Source organism: Sebastes fasciatus, chromosome 6 (assembly GCF_043250625.1).
Source record: "Sebastes fasciatus isolate fSebFas1 chromosome 6, fSebFas1.pri, whole genome shotgun sequence".
Classification (NCBI taxonomy): domain Eukaryota; kingdom Metazoa; phylum Chordata; class Actinopteri; order Perciformes; family Sebastidae; genus Sebastes; species Sebastes fasciatus.
In genome coordinates this window covers 11,470,839-11,495,010 of record NC_133800.1, presented here as the reverse complement: position 1 = coordinate 11,495,010, position 24,172 = coordinate 11,470,839, and the positions used below count along the sequence as shown (strand labels likewise).

The following is a 24,172-nucleotide window of genomic DNA, read 5'->3' as shown; positions in this document are numbered from 1 at the left end:
TGAGCAGAACTTCACCAGTAACCGAGAATATTGTTAATGATTACTGTACAGTGTAGATTAAAATATTTAAATCGCATGATTGTCCAAAGTTAATCGCGATTAATCGCAAATTAATTGCACACTTTCTATCTGTTCAAAATGTACCTTAAAAAGGGAGATTTGTCAAGTATTTAATACTCTTATCAACATGGGAGTGGGCAAATATGCTTACTTTTGCTTTGCTTGCTCAAATGTATGTACAGACGTAGGCAAAATCGTTGGTACCCTTCCGTTAAAGAAAGAAAAACCAACAATGGTCACTGAAATAACTTGAAACTGACAAAAGTAATAATAAATAAAAATTCACTGAAAATTAACTAATGAAAATCAGATATTGTTTTTGAATTATGGTTCAGCAGAATCATTTAAAAAAACAAACTAATGAAACTGGCCTAGACAAAAATGAAGGTACCCTTAACTTAATATTTTGTTGCACAACCTTTTGAGGCAATCACTGCAATCAAGTGATTTCTGTAACTCTCAATGAGACTTCTGCACCTGTCGACAGGTATGTTGGCCCACTCCTCTTGAGCAAACTGCTCCAGCTGTCTCAGGTTTGAAGGGTGCCTTCTCCAGACAGCATGTTTCAGCTCCTTCCACAGATGTTCAATAGGATTTAGATCAGGGCTCATAGAAGGCCACTTCAGAATAGTCCAATGTTTTGTTCTTAGCCATTCTTGGGTGTTTTTAGCTGTGTTTTGGGTCATTATCCTGTTGGAGGACCCATGACCTGCAACTGAGACCAAGCTTTCTGACACTGGGCAGCACATTTCGCTCCAGAATGCCTTGATAGTCTTGAGATTTCATTGCACCCTGCACAGATTCAAGACACCCTGTGCCAGATGCAACAAAGCAGCCCCATAACATAACCGAGCCTCCTCCATGTTTCACATTAGGTACAGTGTTCTTTTCTTTGGATGCTTCATTTTTGCGTCTGTGAACATAGAGCTGATGTGACTTGCCAAAAAGCTCCAGTTTTGTCTCATCTGTCCAAAGGACATTCTCCCAGAAGCTTTGTGGCTTGTCAATATGCATTTTGGAAAATTCCAGTCTTTTTTATGATTTGGTGTCCTCCTCGGTTGTCTTTCATTAAGTCCACTTTGGCTCAAACAGTGACGGATGGTGCGATCTGACACTGATGTACCTTGACCTTGGAGTTCACCTCTAATCTCTTTGGAAGTTGTTCTGGGCTCTTTGGTTACCATTCGTATTATCCGTCTCTTCAATATGTCATAAATTTTCCTCTTGCGGCCACGTCCAGGGAGGTTGGCTACAGTCCCATGGACCTTAAACTTCTGAATAATATGTGCAGCTGTAGTCACAGGAACATCAAGCTGCTTGGAGATGGTCTTATAGCCTTTACCTTTAACATGAAGGTCTATAATGTTCTTTCTGATCTCCTGAGACAACTCTCTCCTTAGCTTTCTGTGGTCCATGTTCAGTGTGGTACACACCATGATACCAAACAGCACAGTGACTACTTTTCACCCTTTAAATAGGCAGACTGACTGATTACAAGTTTGAAGACACCTGTGATGCTATTTACAGGACACACCTTAGTTTAACATGTCCCTATGGTCACATTATTTTACATCTTTTCTAGGGCTACCATCATTTTTTGTCCAGGTCAGTTTCATTAGTTTGTTTTTTAAAATGATTCTGTTGAACCACAATTCAAAAACAATATCTGATTTTCATTAGTTCATTTTCAGTAAATTTTTATTTATTATTACTTTTGTCAGTTTCAAGTTATTTCAGTGACCATTGTGGGTTTTTCTCTCTTTAACGGAAGGGTACCAACAACTTTGCCTACGTCTGTATATATTAATTAATGGCAATCAATTAACAACACAAAACAGTGACAAATATTGTCCAGAAACCCTCACAGGTACTGCGTTTAGCATAAAAAAATATGCTCAAATCATAACATGGCAAACTCAAGTCAAACAGCTGTCAGTGTTTCAGTGTGCTGACTTGACTATGACTTGCCCCAGACTGTATGTGATGATCATAAAGTGGGCATGTATGTAAAGGGGAGATTCGTAGGTAACCATAGAACCCATTTTCATTCACATATCTTGAGGTCAGAGGTCAAGGGACTTTTTTGAAAACGGCCATGCCAGTTTTTCAAAGACCAAAATTTACCGTAAGTTTGGAGCATTATTTAAATCTTCACTCTAGCTTTAAAACTGAGCCTGTTACAACCTCAGAATCGCAAAAGTTGCGTTAATGCGCTAAAGAAATGAGTGGCATTAAAACAAATTTGCATTAACGCGTTATTATCGCGTTAACTTTGACAGCCCTAATATAGAGACAAAGATACACAAGGATGTTATCGTCCAAATGAAAGCAATTTTTAACACTCCCAACTAAGACTTGTGTAATTGACACTGCAACTAGGCAGCAATTCCCAAACCAAAATCACACTTGCCTCTCTCACTGCTACTGATTGAGATTATAGCAGTCTGTGTTGAGAGAAATCGTATTTATCTCAAAGTGCTCCTAGCAGTAACGAATCCCCTCTCCATTATCATGTCTGCATTATTCCTTATTTCTGAGATGGTACGACATAGTTAGTGCAAAATCACGTCCTCCCTGAGACTTGAAGAGGATTAACAACCCATTCAGGCATTCAAGAAGAAGCAAGCGGAGGAAGGGGAGTTTTTCAGCTTTAGGAATCTTCTTTTCTAAAATTAAATGTTACATAATTACTTCTTACCCCTTCCAGCCCTCCTCCCCACAGAGCAAGCATTTGTAATAAATTATGAAATTGTGCTGTATCCATTACACTGACCCACGTTAGCTTTGGGCAATAGAAACTCTGATATGATTGTGACACGCAGCAATAAGTTCATTATTTTTAAGTTGATGCACTCACTGAAAGTCAGCTTTAGTTTGGAAATTATAAATATCTGGATTTATTAGGACTATGCCAGTATTCCTACTGTTCATTTTCGGAAAGCTTTTAAGATCAATTACTTGACACGTATAAATGCTGTCAAGTTGAGTCCAAATACAATTTGAATAAAATCAGCCTCTGATTAAAAGTATATAAGTGGTATTAACATGATTCAAATTGAAATGTGTTTTCTGTTTATCACTATAGAACAGGTCTGAAGTATTTTGGTGCAACATTTTTAGAATATAAACAGTTCCAATGGCATTTAAGAATACAAATGGCAATAAGCATATGCTTAATAGGTGTTACGATTATAAGCTGGTTCTTGGAAGATTTTCTTCCCTGTTAGGGGTCCCTGGACCCAAAATGGTTGAGAACCCCTGTACTACAGCTCCCACTAAATAAACATGTAGACTGTAATATGAATAAGAAGTTCCACTGTGTTGGAACTGGCTCAGAAACTACACAAAAAATATAACATAGCCACTATTTGCAAGTGGTAACAATCTTCCCCAACCACTACTGCCTGCGGAGGGAAAACATTTAGGGGATCAATGATTGTTCAGACGGACTGCCCTGGCTCAAGCAAATACATTGAGTGCCTGTTCCAAGAATCAATATTCACCAAAAATCAAAGTCCACGAGAAACGTGTAGTGAAGAGTAACTTCTGTGAAGCACACCAACACACTTCACAGGACAGTCATTTCCTGGCTAGAGAAACAGTCTGTGCAGAGACTTTGAAGCTATTTTGATCTTCCTACTGCACAGCTACAGTAAGAACCGCTGTGTGCCGCCGCTTACATGATTCTAAACCTCAATTTGGCAGTTTTGTCAGCATAGACAAAGTTCTTTCCAAAGTTGACACTGCATTTTACTACAGGAACTATATAATGCAATTACAGTAGCAGATCCCTACCACCTAAAAAAACATTAAAAAAAATGAGTTCCTATAAGTTCCTCAAAATAGCCATCATTAAGATTGACACTTCCTTTTTCACTTCCCTTCACTTTAGCAATACCAATCCAAGCAGTCTTGCAAATATGTTTATAGAGGATTATAAGTAGACATGCAATAAAAGTTCACCAGAAATATTTCCTAATAAGAACCTCAGACCATATTGTAATCCATTTCAGAGTGGAGTCTCTAATTTGTGTTGTATGTAGAGTGCAGATTTCCAAACAGACAAACTGGAGATGTGCATGTCTTTGCACGGGCAAATAAAATGTAGGTTTAAGTTCACTATTTTTGTAAGCCAGTACTTTCAATGTTAAAATGAAAGAATTTGTATATGAGGTGTTGGAACAAATAAGATTTTAATTGCAGTCTGTAGTCAGAGGGGGAAAGCGTTATTTTGCAATGAATGAATCCGTTTCATATTTAAGTAGGTCAGGTTTGTCGTCACTCGTCTCAAGTTTCAGTGTTGCTGTGTAAACAATTCGGATAAAGCTATGTTTACCGTGTGGCAGCACATTAGGATTCAATTATGGAAAAAGACTGCAAGATGACAACTGACAAGACAAAGTTTCCACCTAGTCTGCAAGAGACACGTCACTATTGTGCCAAACAATGCAGGAAATTTGCAGTGAAAGGCTTGGTTGCTGGCGTATGGGTAAATGTTGCATTCAAGTCTTGAATATGGTTTCTGAGACATTTAAAACATAACTTTTTTTTCTTTGCAGAACTTACTGAGAAATACACCGATCAGCCATAACATTATGACAACATGGGCACCCTGACCAGTCTGCGGCTACGCAGCTCCATACGCAACAAACTGGTGTATATTCTTCAGTCTTACATGGGAATGCAATTTGTCTTAATCTTATACATAACATAACTGAAAATAATTTAACTGTGCTGGTGTTAAAAAACTTTCTTTATGGAAAATAACCTTAAATAAAAGGCAACCTCCCTTTTCATTTCTCTTCCTTTCAAAATGAAATGATTTTCTTTCTAAGATTATGATGATTCATATTTCCTAAAATATGAGCCAGTGTTTAGCAGAATACATTTCTACATCTCTAGTTTGAGATACTGCATATGTCGTATGCAATAACAAGAGAGAATACACAATAAAGGGTACTGAGGTCAGCAGCTGATTGCCAAAAGGGAAACCTCTGAAAGTGTATCTGGAGTCTATCCCACTGAGAGCAAAGACACACATCACACAAAATATCACCTGGCCGCTGAAGGAGTGGCGGCCAATGCAACACCTTGTGCCTGCAAATTAGATAACTTATCAGAAGCTATAACTTCTGGGCACCTCTCCAGGACAACACTACCTGTTTGAGGATCCAGCCACAAGGTCACCAAGAGCTCTCCAATATGAGTTTAAAACAGGTCTGCGACAGACACCTTCATGAATCCAATCAAGACTCCCTGTTCTCTAGCTGGACAGCAGCCAGGGGAGAGTCTCACTAACTGATCTTATGAACTTTTATTGTCACAAAATGTCACTTGCATTGGAGACTTCCTCCACAACTGGTGAAAGAGTATTTGAATATCTAAGATTGGTTAGCAACTAGAGTCAAATTGAACTTCCTTTTTATTAAACAGTTTTAAACGCACACTTTCTACCGAAACAGAAATGACACGTGACGTGATACATGACACTGCAAACATTTCCAAATGTGAATCCACAAATATAACCAAAAGTAAATAAACAAACTAATCTCTATCAACACTTACACTCTTGAAAAACAGGTTGGACTTTTGGCGTGGTGGTGGTGATGGTGTTAAATGAATATCAAAATCAAGCACCACCATGGAATGCAATGCATCGTTTCCATGCAGGCACCTGCGCGTATGGTACACGCATGCTTCCTCCACTCCACACACACACTTACCCTGCATTGTTGCTGACTGCAGTGAGACCGCTAACGCCGGTCTTCAGTAAACTGTTGATGAGATTCTCTGGGATGCCACATAATCCAAAACCTGTGTTCGAACACATAAGAAAGTAATGCATAATAAACAAAAACAAAAACAAAAACAAAAACAAAAACAAAAGGTAGCAACCCAGGAATCATTGCAAAAAAGTGAGAAAAGGTTTAATTATGGTAATTTAAGGTGGAGCTTTCACCTAGTAGATTATGGACGTGGCAGATTTGGAGAGAAAAAACGAAAGATATCTCCAGCTTTGACAACTCAAACAGGAAAACCATTAACATTTACAACCTTGAATCAAGCCCCAGGTAATTCTAGTCATGTGTGTGTTTCTAATATTACACTGAGTGGGGCGGATTTCTGGTTGTCTGTGTTTTTCTCCCTCAGATAGAGGTGACACAATGGAAAATGGTCAACAATGTCACGCTGAACAGGACTATAAATAAGAGCTGTGGAATGTGTGTGTGCCGTGTGGGTTGATGGTAATCATCCACCATGCCAGACAGAGCTGAAGCTCACTTCTTTGCTGTTAAGTGGTGATCGAACGTACATTGTTGAACATCTTTTCGTCAGTAAACAAAGCTTGCATGCAGTTAAAAACTGAGGTAATTTGTTAGCACTGTCATCGAGGTGTGTGTAACCCTCCTCCGATCTTACCTCCTACAAGAAGAGTAGCTCCACTTGGGATATCTTTGACTGCGTCTGTGGGATCTGAGTAGAACTGTGAATTTCTCTGGCTGGAGGTAGAAAAGTAACAGCCACAGGTCTGTAGAGAGCAGGACAAGAGGTGCATATAAAGTTTTACAAAATGTATGTAAAAAAGAGCTCCAACCAGCAACAGAAACTATAAGTGATTCCGGATAAAAACACATATCAGTATAATGCTTAAAATTGTTCAATTTGCTGGCTACAACCAAACTGGGAGACGCCTGAGGGCAGCTAATATGTTTGTACAGTTTAAATGGCTGTTCAAGTTTATTCAGCTGAGGAATTGAAAGATAAGCAGAACTGCTGAACAAATCCTACAACAAAAGGAGCAGAGCTTTTGGGTAACCCACAGACAAGAGTCCCAACGTAACGGTTTGCTGAGGACTCAAATATGAAATCCTGTGTCAACGCCAACTAAAATTGTAACTGTGGTGCCATAAATACCATAAAATAATTTTGAAGGGCATTTTGTTGTGTTTTGACACCATTCATTTCCCAGACAGTGGCTATTATGGATTGGAACCATGATGGACTTCCCGATACCCATTATACTGACTATACTATTGTGGTGCTGATTATGTACAGGTATTGCAAGTGCATTGTAAATCTGTAATACTGGCATTTGGTATTACATATGTTATTTCTGACTGCTTTTTTTTAAGTGAACATAAGATAAGATAAGATAAGATAAGATAAGATAAGATAAGATAAGATAAGATAAGATAAGATATTGCACAGTGAGAATTAAATGAAATTCCACCTGAAAATATCAGGTTATTGTCAGTTTTTGGTGTGTATGTGGTCTACTAGGAGCAGTGCTGGTTGTGGAGTCTGACAGCTGAAGGAAGGAAAGACCTATTCGTATGCATCTTATTATGCAATGTAGCTTACTTAACAAGTGAAACAGGTACTTGTCTATTTTGATACCAGCTCTGTATGAATTACAAGAAGAAAGGCATAAAGTCCTGATCAGTTTATGGATAAAAAACAGTTCCTACTGTCATCCAGATGGTTTACAACCAGTCTAAACGTTCAAGTTACTATATCATCTGCAGTAACATCACTGATTTGCATGAAAAGAAATGCTCAAGTGAAGCCATGTTCACTTCCCTCCCCATGCTGATAGGGGTGGATTATGCAAGCATTTGTGATCATGTCACCACTTGCCACACACAAGCACACTTTGACATTGGACGTATTAATTATATTATTATAATATAGTTATAATTATATATAATATTAGCGTGTAAAATTGCTTGTCTGACTAATGCACATCATGTGTTTTAAAGTCACTGACCCAGTGCACATTCACATGAAGCAGCATTACTGAAAGTTAGCAACCGTTTGCAATATTGAGGTTAAGTTGCAGCAGCTTGAGGTCAGGTTTACTATCGAAAAGTGAAACAAAAATAATATGGTAATATTGGTAAATTCCTGAATACACTTTATTCCTAAATGTTGGACAGAAGAGGGAATAAACAATGTTCACTTAAGACCTTATAATCTTAGCCCAGACATTTGCAACCCATCTCATTTCAACCTTGTTATTTTTTTCCACAACCAATCATCGTTAACAGTACCCACCTTGCTCAGTTGGAGGTGAGCCAAATGTGATCTGGTTCTGAATGGACCTGAGATGTTTCTGAAGAGTAAATGATCCGCTCTGCACAAAGCTTTGAGGGCCGCCATGTTTCTGAGCTACACAGAGGAGGGGGATGATCAGAAGAGAGGAGCAGAGTGAGAGCTGACGGTAGCAGACGACAGGAGATGTCAGCCGGCTGAAAGGTCGCACAATGTAGCTACTAGTTAGCAGCGCTAGCAGCTCACAAACACACGCACGCACCAAAAACTCAGCGCCACGATGACATTGGCTGGTTCCCTCAGCGGGCGGAGCCAGCAGCAGCACTACAGAGAGGCTCGGCAAGCTCATTTACATTTAACCCGTTCACCACCATCAAGTTGCACACTCGGCTTACGCTAAGATGCTTTAACGTTATTTCAGAAGTCAAGGGTGAAAGAAATAATGCAGTAATGACGATAACACGATAATAAAAACAACGCACACCTTGCGTTGTTTTTATTATCGTTTTTTAGCAACCACAGGCGGCGTGCGCGCACAGAAACAGTGATGTCTTGTTGGAAACAGACTCTAGTGATGTGGAGGTAGAGAACGAGCCAGCTCAAAGAGCCGGCTCTTTTAAAGGGACTGTTTGTAACTTCTTACACGTATAAATCTACAGGGTCGGTGTCCCATGCGCGCTTATGCGCATATGCGCGCGCTCGCGTGTGGCTACGCTGTTCAGACTCAGACGCCAACACAAACTACACGGAAGCACCAAAACCACAAAGTTATATCTAGTGAAGCCCGTCTTGCAAAACAGTGTTGGCCGCGGTCAGAGGACGCGGGGGAGACCGTAGCTTTGGTCTCCAGGGCCGGAGTCTCTGCTGTACTCTGCTCCTCTGCTCCCCTGCTCCTCTGCCTGCTTGCCTTCACTCAGCTTGCTCCACCTCATGTGCATGCGCGCACACTACACACTGCAGAAGACTTCGTAGCTCTGAGAATATCTAGTGGACGTTTGTGCAGAAATAAATGCTGCAGCTCCTCCAGACCAACAGAGGTTTCCCGTGTCTTGTGAAGTGACGGGGCCCCGCAGCGAGAAACGTTATCATCTCTGACAGGGTGCCGGTGTCTCCCTCCGGCCGCGGTCGGGAGGCTGAAGCAGGAAAAGCCAACACTAGGATCAGCAGTGATTCATGGAGAGACCTTCATCTGGTCAGCTAACATTACTGCCAAGCAGGTGAAATATAGAGTGATTGTGGTTTTAGCTGACATGTGTCGCCTCACTGTTTTGAGCGATGCTCGTTCATGTCTATTTAGAGCAAGCGCGAGCCCGATGCTGACTTTCGTCGACTTAACAGCCACATGTGTCGCTGTTAACAAGCAATTCTGATTCTTACAAACAGTCCCTTTAAGAGATATATGTGCACACAAACTAATCATAGGTCAAAACAGCGCTAAATTTGGCTTAATTATAAAAAAAGCAGAAGTGGTAAAACGGAAGAGCCGTTTGGGAGCCGAAAGAGCCGGATCTTCTTTGGTGAGCTGAGGCCAAATGATGTGTCTCACTTTAAAGAGCCTGAACTCTCATCATCACTAACACAGAGACATGACATCTATGAACACGTGGTTAATCCCTGGCTCTCACGTGACTCATACTTCTAGTCATGGCCGACGACTACAGGCGACAAGGGTTCGAGTTGGAGAGAAGGATATTCGAGTTAGACATCAAGTGTTCCGGGCTCAGAACTGAGAAGCAAGGTATCCACACCACGGTGTTACCTGTTTGTGTATCGTGTCTGTGTTGTGCAGCTCGTCTGCGTTAATAACACGCTTCACCAGTGTGTTAGCAGCTAGCATGCTGCTGCTAACGTTATCTAACATCAACTATAACAACAAGCTGCTGTCCGCTGATATGATGCATGTTGACTAAATGACGCAGCTCCTACAGCTCACTAACAGGCTGTGGAGTATTAACCTGGTATCGTTTACCTACTGATCGATGGTTGTTATTGATTATCCTGCCGCTAGCTAATGTTGGCTAACGTTAGCTGAAATGCTGCATTATTGTTGTTTACCGTCAGCTGGCCGTGACACACTAGAATAAACAATAAACAATGAGCTAGAGTTGAGGGTTGATTGTCAAAGTAAAGTTGCCATTATTTTATTCTAATTGTGATTTTTCATAAAAGTCATTAACATGTTTGTTCACATTTCATGCCATTGGATAGATACTTTGTTGGCACATTGCCTTTAACTTTATAACATATATAAAGATGGTTATATGGGTAAATAACTGTTCAAAGCCAAAACAGATAATATTATCCATTATTTCCCAATACAAAGCAAAACTAAAATCGGTGTAGCAGAACTTTGTTTTTCTGTCTTTCCTTTCCCATTAAACACCATATGACCAAGATGCAAAGAGAAAATATCGATACATATCATCATCTTTAAGATAAACCTTTATTTTGAAATACACATTTTATATTTATTCATTTTTATTAAAGAGAATAGATTGTTTTTTCACTGAAATATCTGGAAGTATATACAGTAATAAAAGTGTCAAATAATAATTAAGTTGCTTTTTGTGAGTGGATATAAATGTAACTGATTATGTCAAATGGGCATATGATCATCTCATATTGATCGCAGACCCCTGAAATGAATCGAATCGAGTTAATTGTCAAAGTAAAGTTGCTATTACTTTATTTGAATTGTGATTTTTTTTATATTAGTCATTAACATGTTTGTTCACATTTCATGCCATTATATACTATGTTGGCACATTAACTTTATAACATATATAAAGACCATTTTTCGTCAGCTGGCTGGTTAAATAACTGTTCAAAGCCCAAACAGATAATATTATCCATTATTTCCCAAAACAAAGCAAAAAACTAAAATTGGTGTAGCAGAACTTTGTTTTTTCTGTCTTTCTTTTCCCATTAAACACCATATGACCCCTCCAGATGTATCTTGTGACCAAGATGCAAAGAGAAAATATCCATATATATCATCATCTTTAAGATAAACCTTTATTTTGAAATACCCATTTTATATTTATTCATTTTATTAAAGAGAATAGATTGTTTTATCATTGAAATATCTGGAAGTATATACAGTAATAAAAGTGTCAAATAATAATTAAGTTGCTTTTTGTGATTGTGTCAAATGGGCATATGATCATCTCATATTGATCGCAGACCCCTGAATTGAATTGAATCTAATCGAGTTAATTGTCAAAGTAAAGTTGCCATTATTTTATTTGAATTGTGATTTTTCATATTAGTCATTAACATGTTTGTTCACATTTCATGCTATTGTATATACTATGTTGGCACATTGCCTTTAACTTTATAACGTTAAAACTCTATTTTAGCGTCAGTCAATTGTTTTAATGTGTGTAAATATAAAGTGCCATTCATCAACGACAGTAAATGGTAAATGGACTTGCATTTATACAGCGCTTTTCTAGTCTTCCGACCACTCAAAGCTCTTTACACTACATGTCAACATTCACCCATTTTCACACACACACTCATACACTGATGGCAGAGGCTGCTAAGGTGCCAACTTTGCCCATCAGGATCTAATCTAAATACTCATTCACACACCGATGGCTATGCCTTCGGGAGCAATTTGGAGTTAAGTGTCTTGCTCAAGGACACATTGACATGAGCCACAGCCGCCCTTACTGTTACGCCCAGTACTCTGACATGTTTACCCTTGGAGATTATTTTTTCTTGAGTTTATAGAACTGTATAATTGGTAACATGTTAACATGTCGTTCTTCCACAGATGATGACTATTTACAGAATGCGTCTGCCATACTAGACAAGTTGAAAAGCTATTACAGGCAAGGAGGGGAGAGTAGCAACCTTTCCAAGGTGCTTCAGGATTACACACAGGTACTTTCATTACATTACACTTCATAAGTGGTAATATCTGACTCTGTTTTCCATTAATCATTTAGTTTATAAAAACATCAGGTGCATCTGTCTAAGAGTGCCAAACACAAAGGTATTTGATCAAGCTTAATTTTATATTTATATATATATATATATATATATATAACAGGGAAAAGCATCCTCAAATTTGAGAAGAGGGAACCAGCAAATGCTTAGCAGTTTTGTTGATAAATGGCATAAACGATTAATCAACCAAAATTGCTGAGTTTTTTTTTTCTTTTTCATTTCACCCCTATAACCTTTGAGATCAAAACCATATGCTATACTAATAGGGATAAAATTTACTTTTTTGTAAACTGATATTATGGCTTTAAGGAGTGTATGTATGCCCAAGCTGTGAAACAAGTTATTTAACTTGGTACCAAGCCTTAAAGCTGCTGTGGGTACTCCGGTTTCACAGACCGGACGAAAACAACCAATCAGATCAGAGCTGAAGCCTCGCCGTCTCTGAGCAGCTGTCAATCACTCATGAACTCCGACCAAACGGTCAAACTAGGCAGCGCTGATCAAATATGAATCAGTGCTCTGTTACTGTAATGCCTATTTCTCGCCTCAAATATTTTCAGAAGCATCTTGTAGTGTACTGTTTAGCTGTAAAATGAGAAAGTTTGTGACCCGGCAGCCATGTTGAGATCAGTTGCGGAAATACCAAGCACCAGCCGCAGCACAGCCAATAGGAACGCTCTCTCTCTGAAATGACCTGTGATTGGCCAAAGTCTCCCGTCATGGGCTAGATTTTTTTAAAGCCTGAAAGCAGAGCCATGAGGAGGTGCAGAAGTCTAATTATTGCTCAGAACACTTGAATTACAATATGCTTATGACATGACTGGTTATTATAGAATTTTTGCCCAATGATGCCAAAAACGTTCTGCCTACTGAAGCGAGATGCTTAAATCGAGGGAAAATTAAAACTAAGTGTGTACTTGATTTGGTGGTTAGTTGTAGATTGTTAAGGTGGTCTTGGTGATTTTAAGTGGTCTAAAAACCCTGACTGAAAAAGCTCAATAAGGTTTTTAGTATCAAGGTGCCAGTAATAAAGCAACTGGTTGCTTCTGAATAACTTTTGAGAAGTTAATTAGATGTTAGTTATGCCACTTGGATCTCAAGTTTCCTTTTGAGAAGGGGTTTAATAAGAGTTTTGTAAAAGAGACTATAGTTGTATCTACCACTTCCTGGCCAGTATATAATATCAGTTTCATTCCTGATTTGATCTACCTTATTAATGAATAACTCAATAAAGTCATTTAGTGAGAAGAGGGAGGTAATTGTTTCTGATGACTTGAACAGATTTTTGTCATTTTGAAAATGTTGCATTGTTTTCTTACATGTTGTATTCAATGTCGAGTGTGTGTATATATTTGGTTTTTCATCATTTAGGTGATCCTAGACATCACATTTTATGAAGAAAATAAACTGGTGGACCAGGAGTTCCCTGAAGACTGCTCACCATTTAAAATCCAGCAGCTGCTGCAAGACCTGACTGAGCCCGAAGTTTTGGCGGGGAGGCTAGCACCAGCGCAAGAAGTACGTTTATGTGTGTCTCAAGATGATTTTGTGTGCATGTTCTGTATATGCTTTTTTTTCTGGTCGATTTATCAAGTATTCCCAGTAAGGTCTGTTCCACTTTAATGTTCTCTTTGGTTTATAGTTTTAAAAAAAAATACTTGTACACATTTACTCGCATGTCATTGTCTAACAGTACTATTAATGTCTTTTGGTTTATAATAGGTGCAGTCTGTGTTGGGCCTAGAGCTGCTAGAATGCCTCTACTGGAGACGTGGAGCCTTGCTGTACATGTACTGCCACACCCTTCATCAACGAAAACAGTGGATTAAGAAAAATAAGGACACTTTCCTTAAGGTTAGAAAAAGATCTAAGTAAATTGTATTTGTGAACAAAGATGTGGGCTTGACTGATTCTGACAGACAAATTTACTTTGTTTTGGTGAAAACAGTAGTTTAGTATCTACGTTTTTTTTGTTGGCATATGCTGAGATTAGGCCTAATGCTCCTCTGACTCTGATGCTATTTTAATCCAGTGTATTCAGGAAGGGGTGCGCTACCTAATGCGGATGCTGCAGGTGAGAAACTCTGTGAAGCTCAACGATGGGGTGGTGCTCCATGACACTGCTACAGCAAGCTTTTTATCTGAAGGTAAATACGTCCTCAACTATCTTTCAATAACAAACCGTTGTGCTGCTTCAGTCTAGTTTAAGACAATTCATCAGTTGATGAAAATTCTTCAAGTGGACCATTTGATCATACTCACTACTTACCTATGTTTTTTGGCCCAGGCATCTTCTCAGACACACACCTGTTGACGATGATGTACATCGGGGAAATGTGTTTCTGGGCCGTCAAGTACGAGGACTGCAGCGCTGACACTATGGATCGCAAAGAAGATCGCCTCCAGTTTCGGGACATTGGCACACAGATCCTCAACAAATACGTGCTCGCCTGCGAGGGTCCTCTGCAGGGCCAGGGCTGGAACACAGAAAATGCCAAGGAAATCCTTAGTATTTTACAGTGAAACAAGCTGTTGCCCTCAGGCACAGATCTAAAAGTTCAGTATTTAAATGTGTGTCAACCCCAAATAAAAGTGGAATCCAACAGGTGGGGTGTAATGTTGTGGAAAGTTAAGGAGAGAGAGAGTGTATGTAAAGAAAAGAGTCTTTGGATCGGTGTCTACAGGCAACCTCATCCCATGCCAAACGGCCCAGGCCAAAGCAGGTCAAAGAGAGGCTAGAGAGGATAAGATAGGTGGTGTAAAACTGGCAGGTGCTGCTGAGGAGGCTGTTGAATAATTTGTTTGCCCTGTCCTGCTGAAAAAGCAGTTATCATCTTGATTCCAGACTGTTTTGACTGGAGCACTTATTTTGCTCTGAGAATGTGTTATAATAACATTAATATGAATATAAAAAAAGGTTATTAATATAAATTGACCTTTTTTTTTTTCTTTAATTTTTTTTAAGATTGTTACGAGTTTGAAGATAATCCAGCCGGAAATGAGACATTGCACAGTAACATTTTATTTATTTGTTTTGCCATTTTTTTGTTATGCTTTTAATATATTATAATTGCATATACATTATATATGTATGTGTGTGTATACAAATATACACACTAAAGGCAGAGAAAGGTGTTTGAAAAAAACTGTTTGACAATGATGTATTCATGACTATTTGAAGTATGTTCAGATTTGTTCATACCAGCTTTGTAATGCGCCACTTGTATTCCCCATCTATTGCAAGTTCCATTTTTCTGCCACTTCAATAATCTTGATAGTATAACTATTAATAGAGAAATCTGTGTTGTTTGGACGAAAATCATTTTCTGTTTTTTATGTCCTCGTTGACAATAAACACGCGCGTTTTAAGAAAAAAATATTTTTGCATTGCCATTCAAAATCTTGCAGTTTGCAGATCATATTTAGCTGCACACTATTGTAGAACTACAATACCCACAATGCACCACTGCCGCCAGCAACAAGGAAGTATAACAGGTAAACGTCAAAATCAAAACGCTGTCGCGTAGGTGCATGTTAGTGTTTTACTAGATGTTAACTCTCATCTGAAGTCATGGCAGGAAACATCCAGCAGCTCAACGAGTCTGCAGTGATCCGCAGCCTCCGGAGGTTCAGAGATAGATACTTTACAAACAGTGGTAAAGTTGTTAAAGACGACTTAACGCCAGACACCGGAGGAGATGAGGCACAACCGGGTTTACTGGATAGTTTACCGGTGAGTCAAGTTGTTCATGGAAATGTTTTTCATTTGTTCAACTAGTCCAAAGCTAGATTGCGTGCATAAGTCCTTTTTAAATGTGTATATTTATCTCATAAACCGAGTTAGGGCAAAGGTCAGGTTGAGATTGTGTACAAGTTCGACTCCTTCAAAATAAAAGTGGATGTCTGATATACATAAAAGTGAAATGTTAAATGTTTCCAATGGCTATTGAATCAAGTGGTAAAAATAAACACACTTTTTTAAATCAGTGTAGCTACTCAAGAACAAAATTTGTACTTTACTCTGGTACTTCCTGTTTACTCCACTACTTTTCAGCAGGGGTTGAAGAAGTACTCAGAACATTTAATTAAAGGTCCCATATTATAAAAAAAAGTGAGATTTTCATGTGTTTTATATTAACAAAGCAGGCTTAAGTCCTATATAAATACTGTGAAAGTATTGAATCACTCAATCCACAGGGAAATACACACAGCCCGTATTGAGAAACTCTGCGTTTGAAACAAGCTGTCAGGATTTCTGTCCATTCGTGATGTCACGAATATACAATAATTAGACCCTTGACATAATTTTAAATGTAAACATTCTTAATGTGTCCCAGATTATTTCCTGGTTGCAGTGTATGTGAATGACATCAGCTGACAGGAAGTACACATGGACCCAAGCTGTTGCCTAGCAACGCAATTCTGTTGCAATTCCGTCAAAATGCGCTAAAACGGAGTGTTTCAGACAGAGGGTAAATACAGGCATATTCAGGCCGAAAGTACGAGGAAAATAAAGGGTTTCTTGAACATTACAGCATGTAAACATGTTCCAGTAGAAACAAAAAATACAAGTATGAACCTGAAAATGAGCATGATATGGGACCTTTAAGTAAAAGTAGAAATACCATAGAGTCCAAAAATACTTAAGTAAAAGTCCTGAATTCAAAATGTAAGTAAAAACACAAAAGTTTTATAGATATAAAAGTATTATAGTATATTATATCATTCTGATTTTATGACTAACAAATACATGTAAGAGCATTGAATGTTGTAACTTGCCAATGTGGAGCCAGTTTTAGACTTATGTATACTACTGGATAGATTAGTATTAAAAAGTAACTAGTAATTAAAGCTGTCAGATAAATGTAGTGGAGTGAAAAGTACTATATTTGCCTGTGAAATGTAGTTGAGTAGAAGTTGCATAAAATGGAAATACTCAAGTAAATTAATTGGTCAGGTAAAATGGGCCATCATGCAAAATGGGTCAGATAAGGTTGGAGCATCATAGCTCTTTAAAATTGTACAGCCAATCACAATAACTGATCTTACAATGTTGCTACAACAGTAGTTGACATGTAACAATAGTTTTGATTGGTCTGAGGTTGCTAATATGGGCAGGACATAGTGTTACATGAAGCATGTAAGAGAAAGTGTATGGTAAGTGAGCCTGACATAGCAAATGTCACTCATCACTAATAAGGATGATAACGCAATTATAAGTAAGCTTACAAACAAAGCAAAAATGTTTATGAGCTATGTTCTTTCAAAGAAAAAAAGTTGAAATTAAAAAAAAAATTAGATTTGTATTAGTCTTTACCTTTATTAGTCCCACAGTGAGGACATTTGCAGTGTACAGCAGCAAAGGGGATAGTGCAGAAACAAGAAGCAAAATACAACACAGTAAAAAAAAAAAAAAGCAGAACAAAAGTAGACAGGCATATAAAGTATGGACAATTTAAATAGAAGGAAATATAAAAACAGGAACAATATGAACAGGGGGAAATATTAAAAATAGGAACAATATATATAGTATAGAAAATAAACAGACTATGAAGACAATTGCACAAGTGGAAAATTGATATCACCTGAAAGTATTGCACAGTATGAATTGAAGTTACACCTGAGTAGTACTGATATTACACAGTCATTGTACAGTATAGTGCAGTAAGTTATTGTCAGTTTTTGGTGTGTATGCGGTCTACTGGGAGCAGTGCTGGTTGCGGAGTCTGACAGCTGCAGGAAGGAAGGACCTGCGATAGCGCTCCTTCACACACACTTCGGGTGGAGCAGCCTGTCGCTGAAGGAGCTCTCCAGTGAAGGAGCTAACCCTAAAAGCTAATAGTTTATAATAACTGGCATTATTCTGCCTGTATTATGAGTATATTTTGCCGATAATACTTAAGTACTTTCACTAAAGTAGCATTTGAAACGCCAGGCTTTTTCTATCTGCTTGTGTATTTTTATTGATAATAGATTTGCTGGGTTAGTGATCGTTCACCGTTTCCTCCCTCTCTCCATCTCTTAACTAGTTCTCGACATTCTTCTGTTTTGTTTTGCTGAAATCTTCATCATATCAAATCATACCCTCCCTCCTTCAGGTGGACGTACAGTTCCTAATCATGACCCTTCTGTCTCCTGCGGATATCTGCTGCCTGGGAGGCACCAGTCGGTACTGGAGGGCCATGGTTAGAGATCCATTACTGTGGAGGTACTTCCTGCTGAGGGACATGCCAAACTGGCCCTCCATTGATCATGTGAGCATGCCCCAACTGGACCTGTTGGATGCACCACTAATCAATGAAGATGAGAGCCTGGACGACAGAGAAGAGGGGGACGACAGAGGGATGGAGTCGAAATTTGACTACATGTCAGAGTGGGTAACTTTTTCCCGTTGTCCTGCATCAAGGTCAGTTGGTAACAATTAAGTCACACAGAAACGGTTTTGTCTCAACAGATACTTGAAAGGCTGCCCATCCTGCAGACAACAGTGGCTTCCTTCACGGCCGGCATATGAGGTCGTGACCTCATTTCTTCAGTCTCTGGTGCCCTCATCTGAACCACGTTATGCCATGTTTGGCCCCGGCATGGAGCAGCTGGATGTCTCTTTAGTCACAAGGCTCATGCACGCCCCAGATGTGCTTCCTGTGTCGAGCACTCCTCACAGACAGATTAACGGTGAGATGACATTGATTGTAGAGTGCTGATGATGAAGGATACGCTTCTCCCAGTCAGTTGCCCTCCCGTCAGTATATGATGGCAGGGTGTACCAAATAGGGAATGGAAACCGCGGTGCTTTCTGGGGCGCGCCGCCATTTTTGGAGGGTAGCTTCAGTAGACTGTCATTATCTGTCACCGGTCTATTCATCTGTCATCTGTCAATCCGTTCATCATCAGAAATATATAAAGTACGTGCGAAAGACAAATGCCCATATAAAGAGAAGCTGACAGAGGCAAAGGGTGCGATATATTACAAAATTTAAGTTAGTTCATGATATTGATCCTTATGAATTAGGAGGACCTCGACAGCTTGCCACACATTAAGATCACTGATGTGTTTTGGCGTTAGTGAACACCTCTCAGCAAATAGGTTGATCTTTTGGAGGCCAATGTCCAGTTTACAAACGGGTAGGTATATGACATTAAGATCTAAAAGCCAAATGCCAACTACACGATCATCCGGACAAAGATAAGATAGCTAATGTCATACTAACGGAATACTAACAAAACGTCGGCTATAATACTGCATAATTAACCACTGGTATGTTGCTCAATGAAACCCATAACGTTAGCCTACCTTTTTGTCTGACTGTATGCTATATATACTAGAATTCGTCTTTTGACTCGTAGTCACTGTTTGGTGTTTTGTGTTATCTTTTGACACTTGCATTGAACAGCCAGTTACCCTTTATCCTCCAAAAATGGCAGACTTGCTGTTGGTGACATCACATTCCCATTCCCTATAAGGGCAGCAGACACCTTGAATATAGTTAACACAAATGTTTTTTAATGGGGTTCCTGCTCTGGGTTACACACAAGAAGCAAGAAGCAGAGTTTTCATCGTGTTTAATATCAACAGACACAAACACAACCAATACCCGAGCAGGTCCGGACACGTCTGTCACTTGAATCAGTTGTCACAGGAACTAAATACTAAACTATAATGCTGATGTAATACAAATATTGCTTTGATGCATTTCGATCACAAATAGACTCAAACAGGATACAAATTTTATATTTAAAAAACAATCTCAGGGATTATCTTACTTGTTGTAGGGTTATTTGCACACCACTTGGTGGCAGTATTGGCCCACAATTGTTATCTCACTAGTTACTATCAGCTAAGATGCCACCAAAGAATGTAACTAAACCTTTTTGTTTCTTCTAGGTATTGGCTCAGGGATCAGTTACATGTTCAACCACCAACACAGATTTAACATCCTGACTCTGTACTCAACCAATAGGTAAGCACTTTGCATTTGAAGTTACCATATGATTATCTTTTTCTGCGTATTGTTGTGAATACATTAAACTTTGTGTGTCTGTGTGTGTGCAGGGCAGAAAGGGAAAGAGCCAGAATCCAGCAGCAGAGCATCAGTAGTAAACTTTTTACCTTTGAAGGAACAGATGACTCAGGCAATCCAATTTACAGCCCCGCTCCTCAGGTCCAGCAAGTGTGCCAGGTGGTGAATGGTTTCATCTATGTAGCCAACGCAGAGCCTGGTAGAGGTGAGATAAGTGGACATTAAAGTGTATTTACAGCTTCTGCTCCACTGCCACTGCCATGTCCCCATCGTGCACGTTGTTTCTTGGCATGTAAATCATCAGCACAGAACATTTGCATGTGTCTTTTGATAGGTGAGGGAGAGTCCGAGGTGGCTCAGATTCGGGCTGTGCTGAGCTCTGCCGAGGGTTCGGCTTCCAGGCCTCTGCTGGTGCTATCCTGTGTCTCCAGAGAAGAACCGGAAGAGGTCGGGATTACCAGCCTACCGACTATTACCAGCAGAAACAGGGCCAGGTGTCGAACTCCCTGTGTTGACATGGCACAGAGGCTCGGACTACCCCAGCTGGCTAACCCCTGGCTGGTAAATGTCGGATATTTGATCAACTTAAAGGCTTCCGCTACATTTATATCCATCCAGAGGACATTTTCAACCTGTGTTTGTGTTTTTCTTTCTCTTATTCAGGTGCAGGATACAGTAGCAGAATCCCTGTCAGGTCTTCTGGATGGCATTTCCTGGTTGCTGAGATGTTCTGGAGTCAAACTCTAGTTGTCTAATTTCTGCCGCTGCCTGATGAATGAAAACCACAAACTTCACTGCTGCGTCACACCAGACACACTATGGCATTTCCTGAGTACCACATGTGCGCCGAATGTCTCAGTCTTGGAGCGTCGCCCGTGGGATTTAATGAATTGGATCAGCAGCAGAGCTGATGGGTTTCTAACTATTATTCACCCGGGAGAACTGAGAGAGACGCTGAAGAAAGAGCCATATAAAGGAGTTATAGCAGGACAGGAGGTTATACATTTGTCTGGGAGCTTCACAGTAAACCCTCAAACTGGGTTTGTTGAACACTAAGCTCTATATGGAGCAGCAGGGTCATAAATACCCTGCCTGAAGTTATAGAAAAAAATAGTTGTTGTGGATGGAGGAACACTGCTTGTTCAATGCAGAAAAGCAGGAAAAACAGGATAAACAGACTCGGGTGCAGAAGTAGAAAACCAAAATGAAAGAAGTGGTAAGATCCACACATGTAAAAACTCAATTTATTACCACCTTACTTATCTTGTATGCTACCTATATATGTAAGTATTATGCTACTTTAATTTATGCACCATATCTTGACACAGGTTTACAATTTGTGAGCTGCTAACTAATCAGGTTGCCCGCTGTTTGCTTTAAAATGGGATAGAGATTGTACCATTTTTGACATGACATTTATCAGTGTTTTATTAAAGGAACATTGTGTAACAATTAGGGGAATCTATTGGCAGAAATGAAATATAATATGAACTAGAATGGCACTGGGAGGGCTCATTATGACCTGACGCCACATTTTTACAGTTAAGAGTGTGCCAACAACCTTCCTGTAAAAAAAGTCAGCTTATATAACTTTCAGACAAAATCCACTTCCCTGATCAATGCTTTACACTCATATACTGCAAACCTTTAGAGCTAAACTATAAAACAAGCAATTGAATGTATTGACTTTAGTTGAAATATTTTATATTGAAGATACATATTATATTGATACGTGCTGAATACTCTTCCAATTTTAAATGTTTACATCTGTTATTTGTTCAACAAATGGTTTCAGAATTACAGATTTATCTTGCGGTGGATAAGTCACACTTTCAGTCTCTTACAACAATGATAACTTTATAAAATGTCTGTTAAATAACAAGTAAATCGCTGTTGAGCAATCACAATGACAAAACTATTCTATATATGTCAGTCATGCTTTTTGTCTTCTCCTTTACCTTCAATCTGTTCTGCGTTCGTCTTTGTATCTCATGCACATTATTCACAAGTTTAAAATCTTTTGAGCAGTGGAAAGTATTTCCTTTTCCTTGCTTTTCCTTTCCTCTCTGAGGTCAGCTCTGGCATGAAAAGCTGAGTGCACATCTGTATGTCAGCAGCAAGCAAGGAAGGATATTCTGTTGTGGCCACCAGGGGAGCGCTACTAGTAGCTGTATGATTCAGTTACTCAAAGCTCTGCCTTCCTAACTGCCTTGACTGTTTGACTAGTAAGTGAAAAACACTTACATGACCATAGAGATATGAAATAATCTTCAAACGCAGATATGGAATAATCACCGCAGGAGTACGGACAAAGGTTTGTTTTTTTAAGCGTTCTGCAATTCAGATGGACCAGCATGTGGCATCAGGCAAGCATGAAAAATGCACAATCGATTCTGCAAGCGTAGAAACCCAACTGTATAGGCATTATTGGTGAGTCATTCTAGATTCACATTGATTGAAAATAATGAAGCAACACCCTTCATGTCTACTGTAGCATGTGTTGATTTCCTCCAACTGAATTCCAGAGCAATTACAGCACTTAAACGATCACACCTCTCACTTCATGTGTTTAAATTGTTTGTCCACTGTAAAATTACCTCCTATTCAGCAGTGTTCACATGCCCTAATGACAGCATGTAAGGCATGACAAGATAATGTGCCTCCCTTTAGTTCTAGTCCCCTAGGTAACCACCAGTATGTGGTAAAAGTATGCCCCCCACCCCCTCAGCAGCCCTTCCATCAAAAGGCTCTTTTGTCTCAACAATCATTTTCATAGACATACAGATTTAGAATAGGACCATGATTGGTGCAATTTAGGTGCATTAAGCTGAGCTGAATACTGGGGAAGCGGAGATTGGTTCTTTTTTTTCCCCTGGTGAAATTTAAAGGGAAATGATTGAGAAGTTGGCTGCTGTGTGTGTGTGTGTGTGTGGGTGTGTCTGTGTGTGTGTGTGTGTGTGTGTGTGTGTGTGTGTTTCTGAGACCGAGAGAGAATCTGATTTTTCATCTCCACTCATCTCTCTGTTCTCTTGTAAACAGGATGTCTATCTCTTGGGTCCTCACTCAACAGAATTATTTACCTACATTGTATGTTTGAGTGCCCATGTGTCGTGCATGCTCATGTGAACACAGACATGCCCAACAATGAAGGTTGACTACATTAATAAAATTTAAAAGAAAAAAAAAATAGCATATGAACCATGGGAACCTGTTTTAGGGCAGGTATGCAGGGAATAACTGCTTAATCCTTTGTTATTACTCTGTGATCCTGATGGAGCCAATGGAGGTATAAAGACCTTCCACTGAGCAAGGCCTGGCACTGTCAGTGTGGGTGAAGGTAAGGTTACAGTTTGAATGAATGATTGAAGGACTGAATAAAAGACCTTCATGTGAATGCAGATTAAAGAAAACAAACTATTCAATGAAGTTACCGTGGGTTTGCAGCCCAGGATATGTTGGATCCACTGCTTGGATAGGATATTTTCTAAGTCTGTTTATTTCGACTGTGGACTATTAGCACATGTCCCTACATAATGGTGCCTGGGGTTTGGTGGGGGAGGATCCTGGGCCATGTTTTGGAAGGGTGAACCAGACCTCCAGCTGCCTCTTGTCTTCTGAAATCAAGAGGCCTCTGGGATATGATGTCACGAGGAAGAAACCCCTGTTTACTGACCCAAGACAGTTTACAGAAGTCAGTATGTGGACAGTTAAAGCATACCATGCATGTAAGATGCAGCTAGTGTATTGAAAATACAGTGTAAGGGAAATCTGGGACAGATGAAAAGTCTCTTCTTCTGTGCTTTACAGCAGCTTAAGCTTGGTGTAATGCCAAATGTTAGAGAGGTGTGGCTAAACAGAGTTTATTGCAGTTCGGTTTATAGTGTTCTTTATACAGCCAGAGGCAATATGAAAAAAAATAATCAGGTATTTCCTATATATTCCCAGAGGTTTCCCCTGCTCAATGAAGCTTAAGTTTTCTTGCCTTTGGATGTGTATAGTATCTCATTTTATCCCAGCAATGGTGTTATGTAAGCTGGTTTACATACACCAGCAGCATTTGTAGAATAGGTCAAATATTGAATTTG

The 24,172-nt window shown here is 39.4% G+C and overlaps 3 protein-coding genes across 4 annotated transcripts in view; 2 read left to right on the top strand and 1 right to left on the bottom strand.

Annotated features, from left to right (window-relative positions):
- Positions 1-8,366, bottom strand: part of oxct1a (3-oxoacid CoA transferase 1a) — a 56,625-nt gene extending 48,259 nt beyond the window's left edge. The window contains exons 1-3 of the mRNA XM_074637645.1: positions 8,116-8,366; positions 6,481-6,589; positions 5,784-5,874 (exon numbers count right to left, since the gene is read on the bottom strand). Coding sequence (XP_074493746.1) covers positions 5,784-5,874; positions 6,481-6,589; positions 8,116-8,220 — 305 coding nt within the window. The 5' untranslated portion in view covers positions 8,221-8,366. The remainder of the gene's footprint in view (positions 1-5,783; positions 5,875-6,480; positions 6,590-8,115) is intronic.
- A 1,324-nt stretch (positions 8,367-9,690) lies between these two features.
- Positions 9,691-15,443, top strand: rimoc1 (rab7a interacting mon1-ccz1 complex subunit 1). The gene is made up of 6 exons (XM_074637643.1): positions 9,691-9,850; positions 11,891-12,000; positions 13,438-13,584; positions 13,789-13,920; positions 14,099-14,213; positions 14,354-15,443. Exons 1-6 carry the CDS (start codon positions 9,757-9,759, stop codon positions 14,587-14,589), a joined length of 834 nt encoding a protein of 277 aa, XP_074493744.1. The 5' UTR covers positions 9,691-9,756; the 3' UTR covers positions 14,590-15,443.
- A 48-nt stretch (positions 15,444-15,491) lies between these two features.
- Positions 15,492-21,614, top strand: fbxo4 (F-box protein 4). Of its 2 annotated transcripts, none has more exons than XM_074637642.1 (7): positions 15,492-15,799; positions 18,165-18,439; positions 18,521-18,741; positions 19,952-20,027; positions 20,216-20,292; positions 20,422-20,648; positions 20,751-21,614. In XM_074637642.1, exons 1-7 carry the CDS (start codon positions 15,638-15,640, stop codon positions 20,832-20,834), a joined length of 1,122 nt encoding a protein of 373 aa, XP_074493743.1. In that variant the 5' UTR covers positions 15,492-15,637; the 3' UTR covers positions 20,835-21,614. The 2 variants fall into 2 exon arrangements, with proteins under 2 accessions (XP_074493743.1, XP_074493742.1); XM_074637641.1 differs by having other exon boundaries at positions 20,120-20,292.
- Positions 21,615-24,172: the final 2,558 nt, after the last annotated feature.

Coding starts and splice junctions, on each gene's coding strand:
- fbxo4 (XM_074637641.1), top strand. CDS start 15,638: ATGGCAGGAAACATCCAGCAGCTCAACGAGTCTGCAGTGATCCGCAGC. Junction 15,800..18,164: donor GTTTACTGGATAGTTTACCG/GTGAGTCAAGTT, acceptor TCCCTCCTTCAG/GTGGACGTACAGTTCCTAAT. Junction 18,440..18,520: donor AAATTTGACTACATGTCAGA/GTGGGTAACTTT, acceptor TTGTCTCAACAG/ATACTTGAAAGGCTGCCCAT.
- rimoc1 (XM_074637643.1), top strand. CDS start 9,757: ATGGCCGACGACTACAGGCGACAAGGGTTCGAGTTGGAGAGAAGGATA. Junction 13,585..13,788: donor GGCTAGCACCAGCGCAAGAA/GTACGTTTATGT, acceptor GGTTTATAATAG/GTGCAGTCTGTGTTGGGCCT. Junction 13,921..14,098: donor ATAAGGACACTTTCCTTAAG/GTTAGAAAAAGA, acceptor ATTTTAATCCAG/TGTATTCAGGAAGGGGTGCG.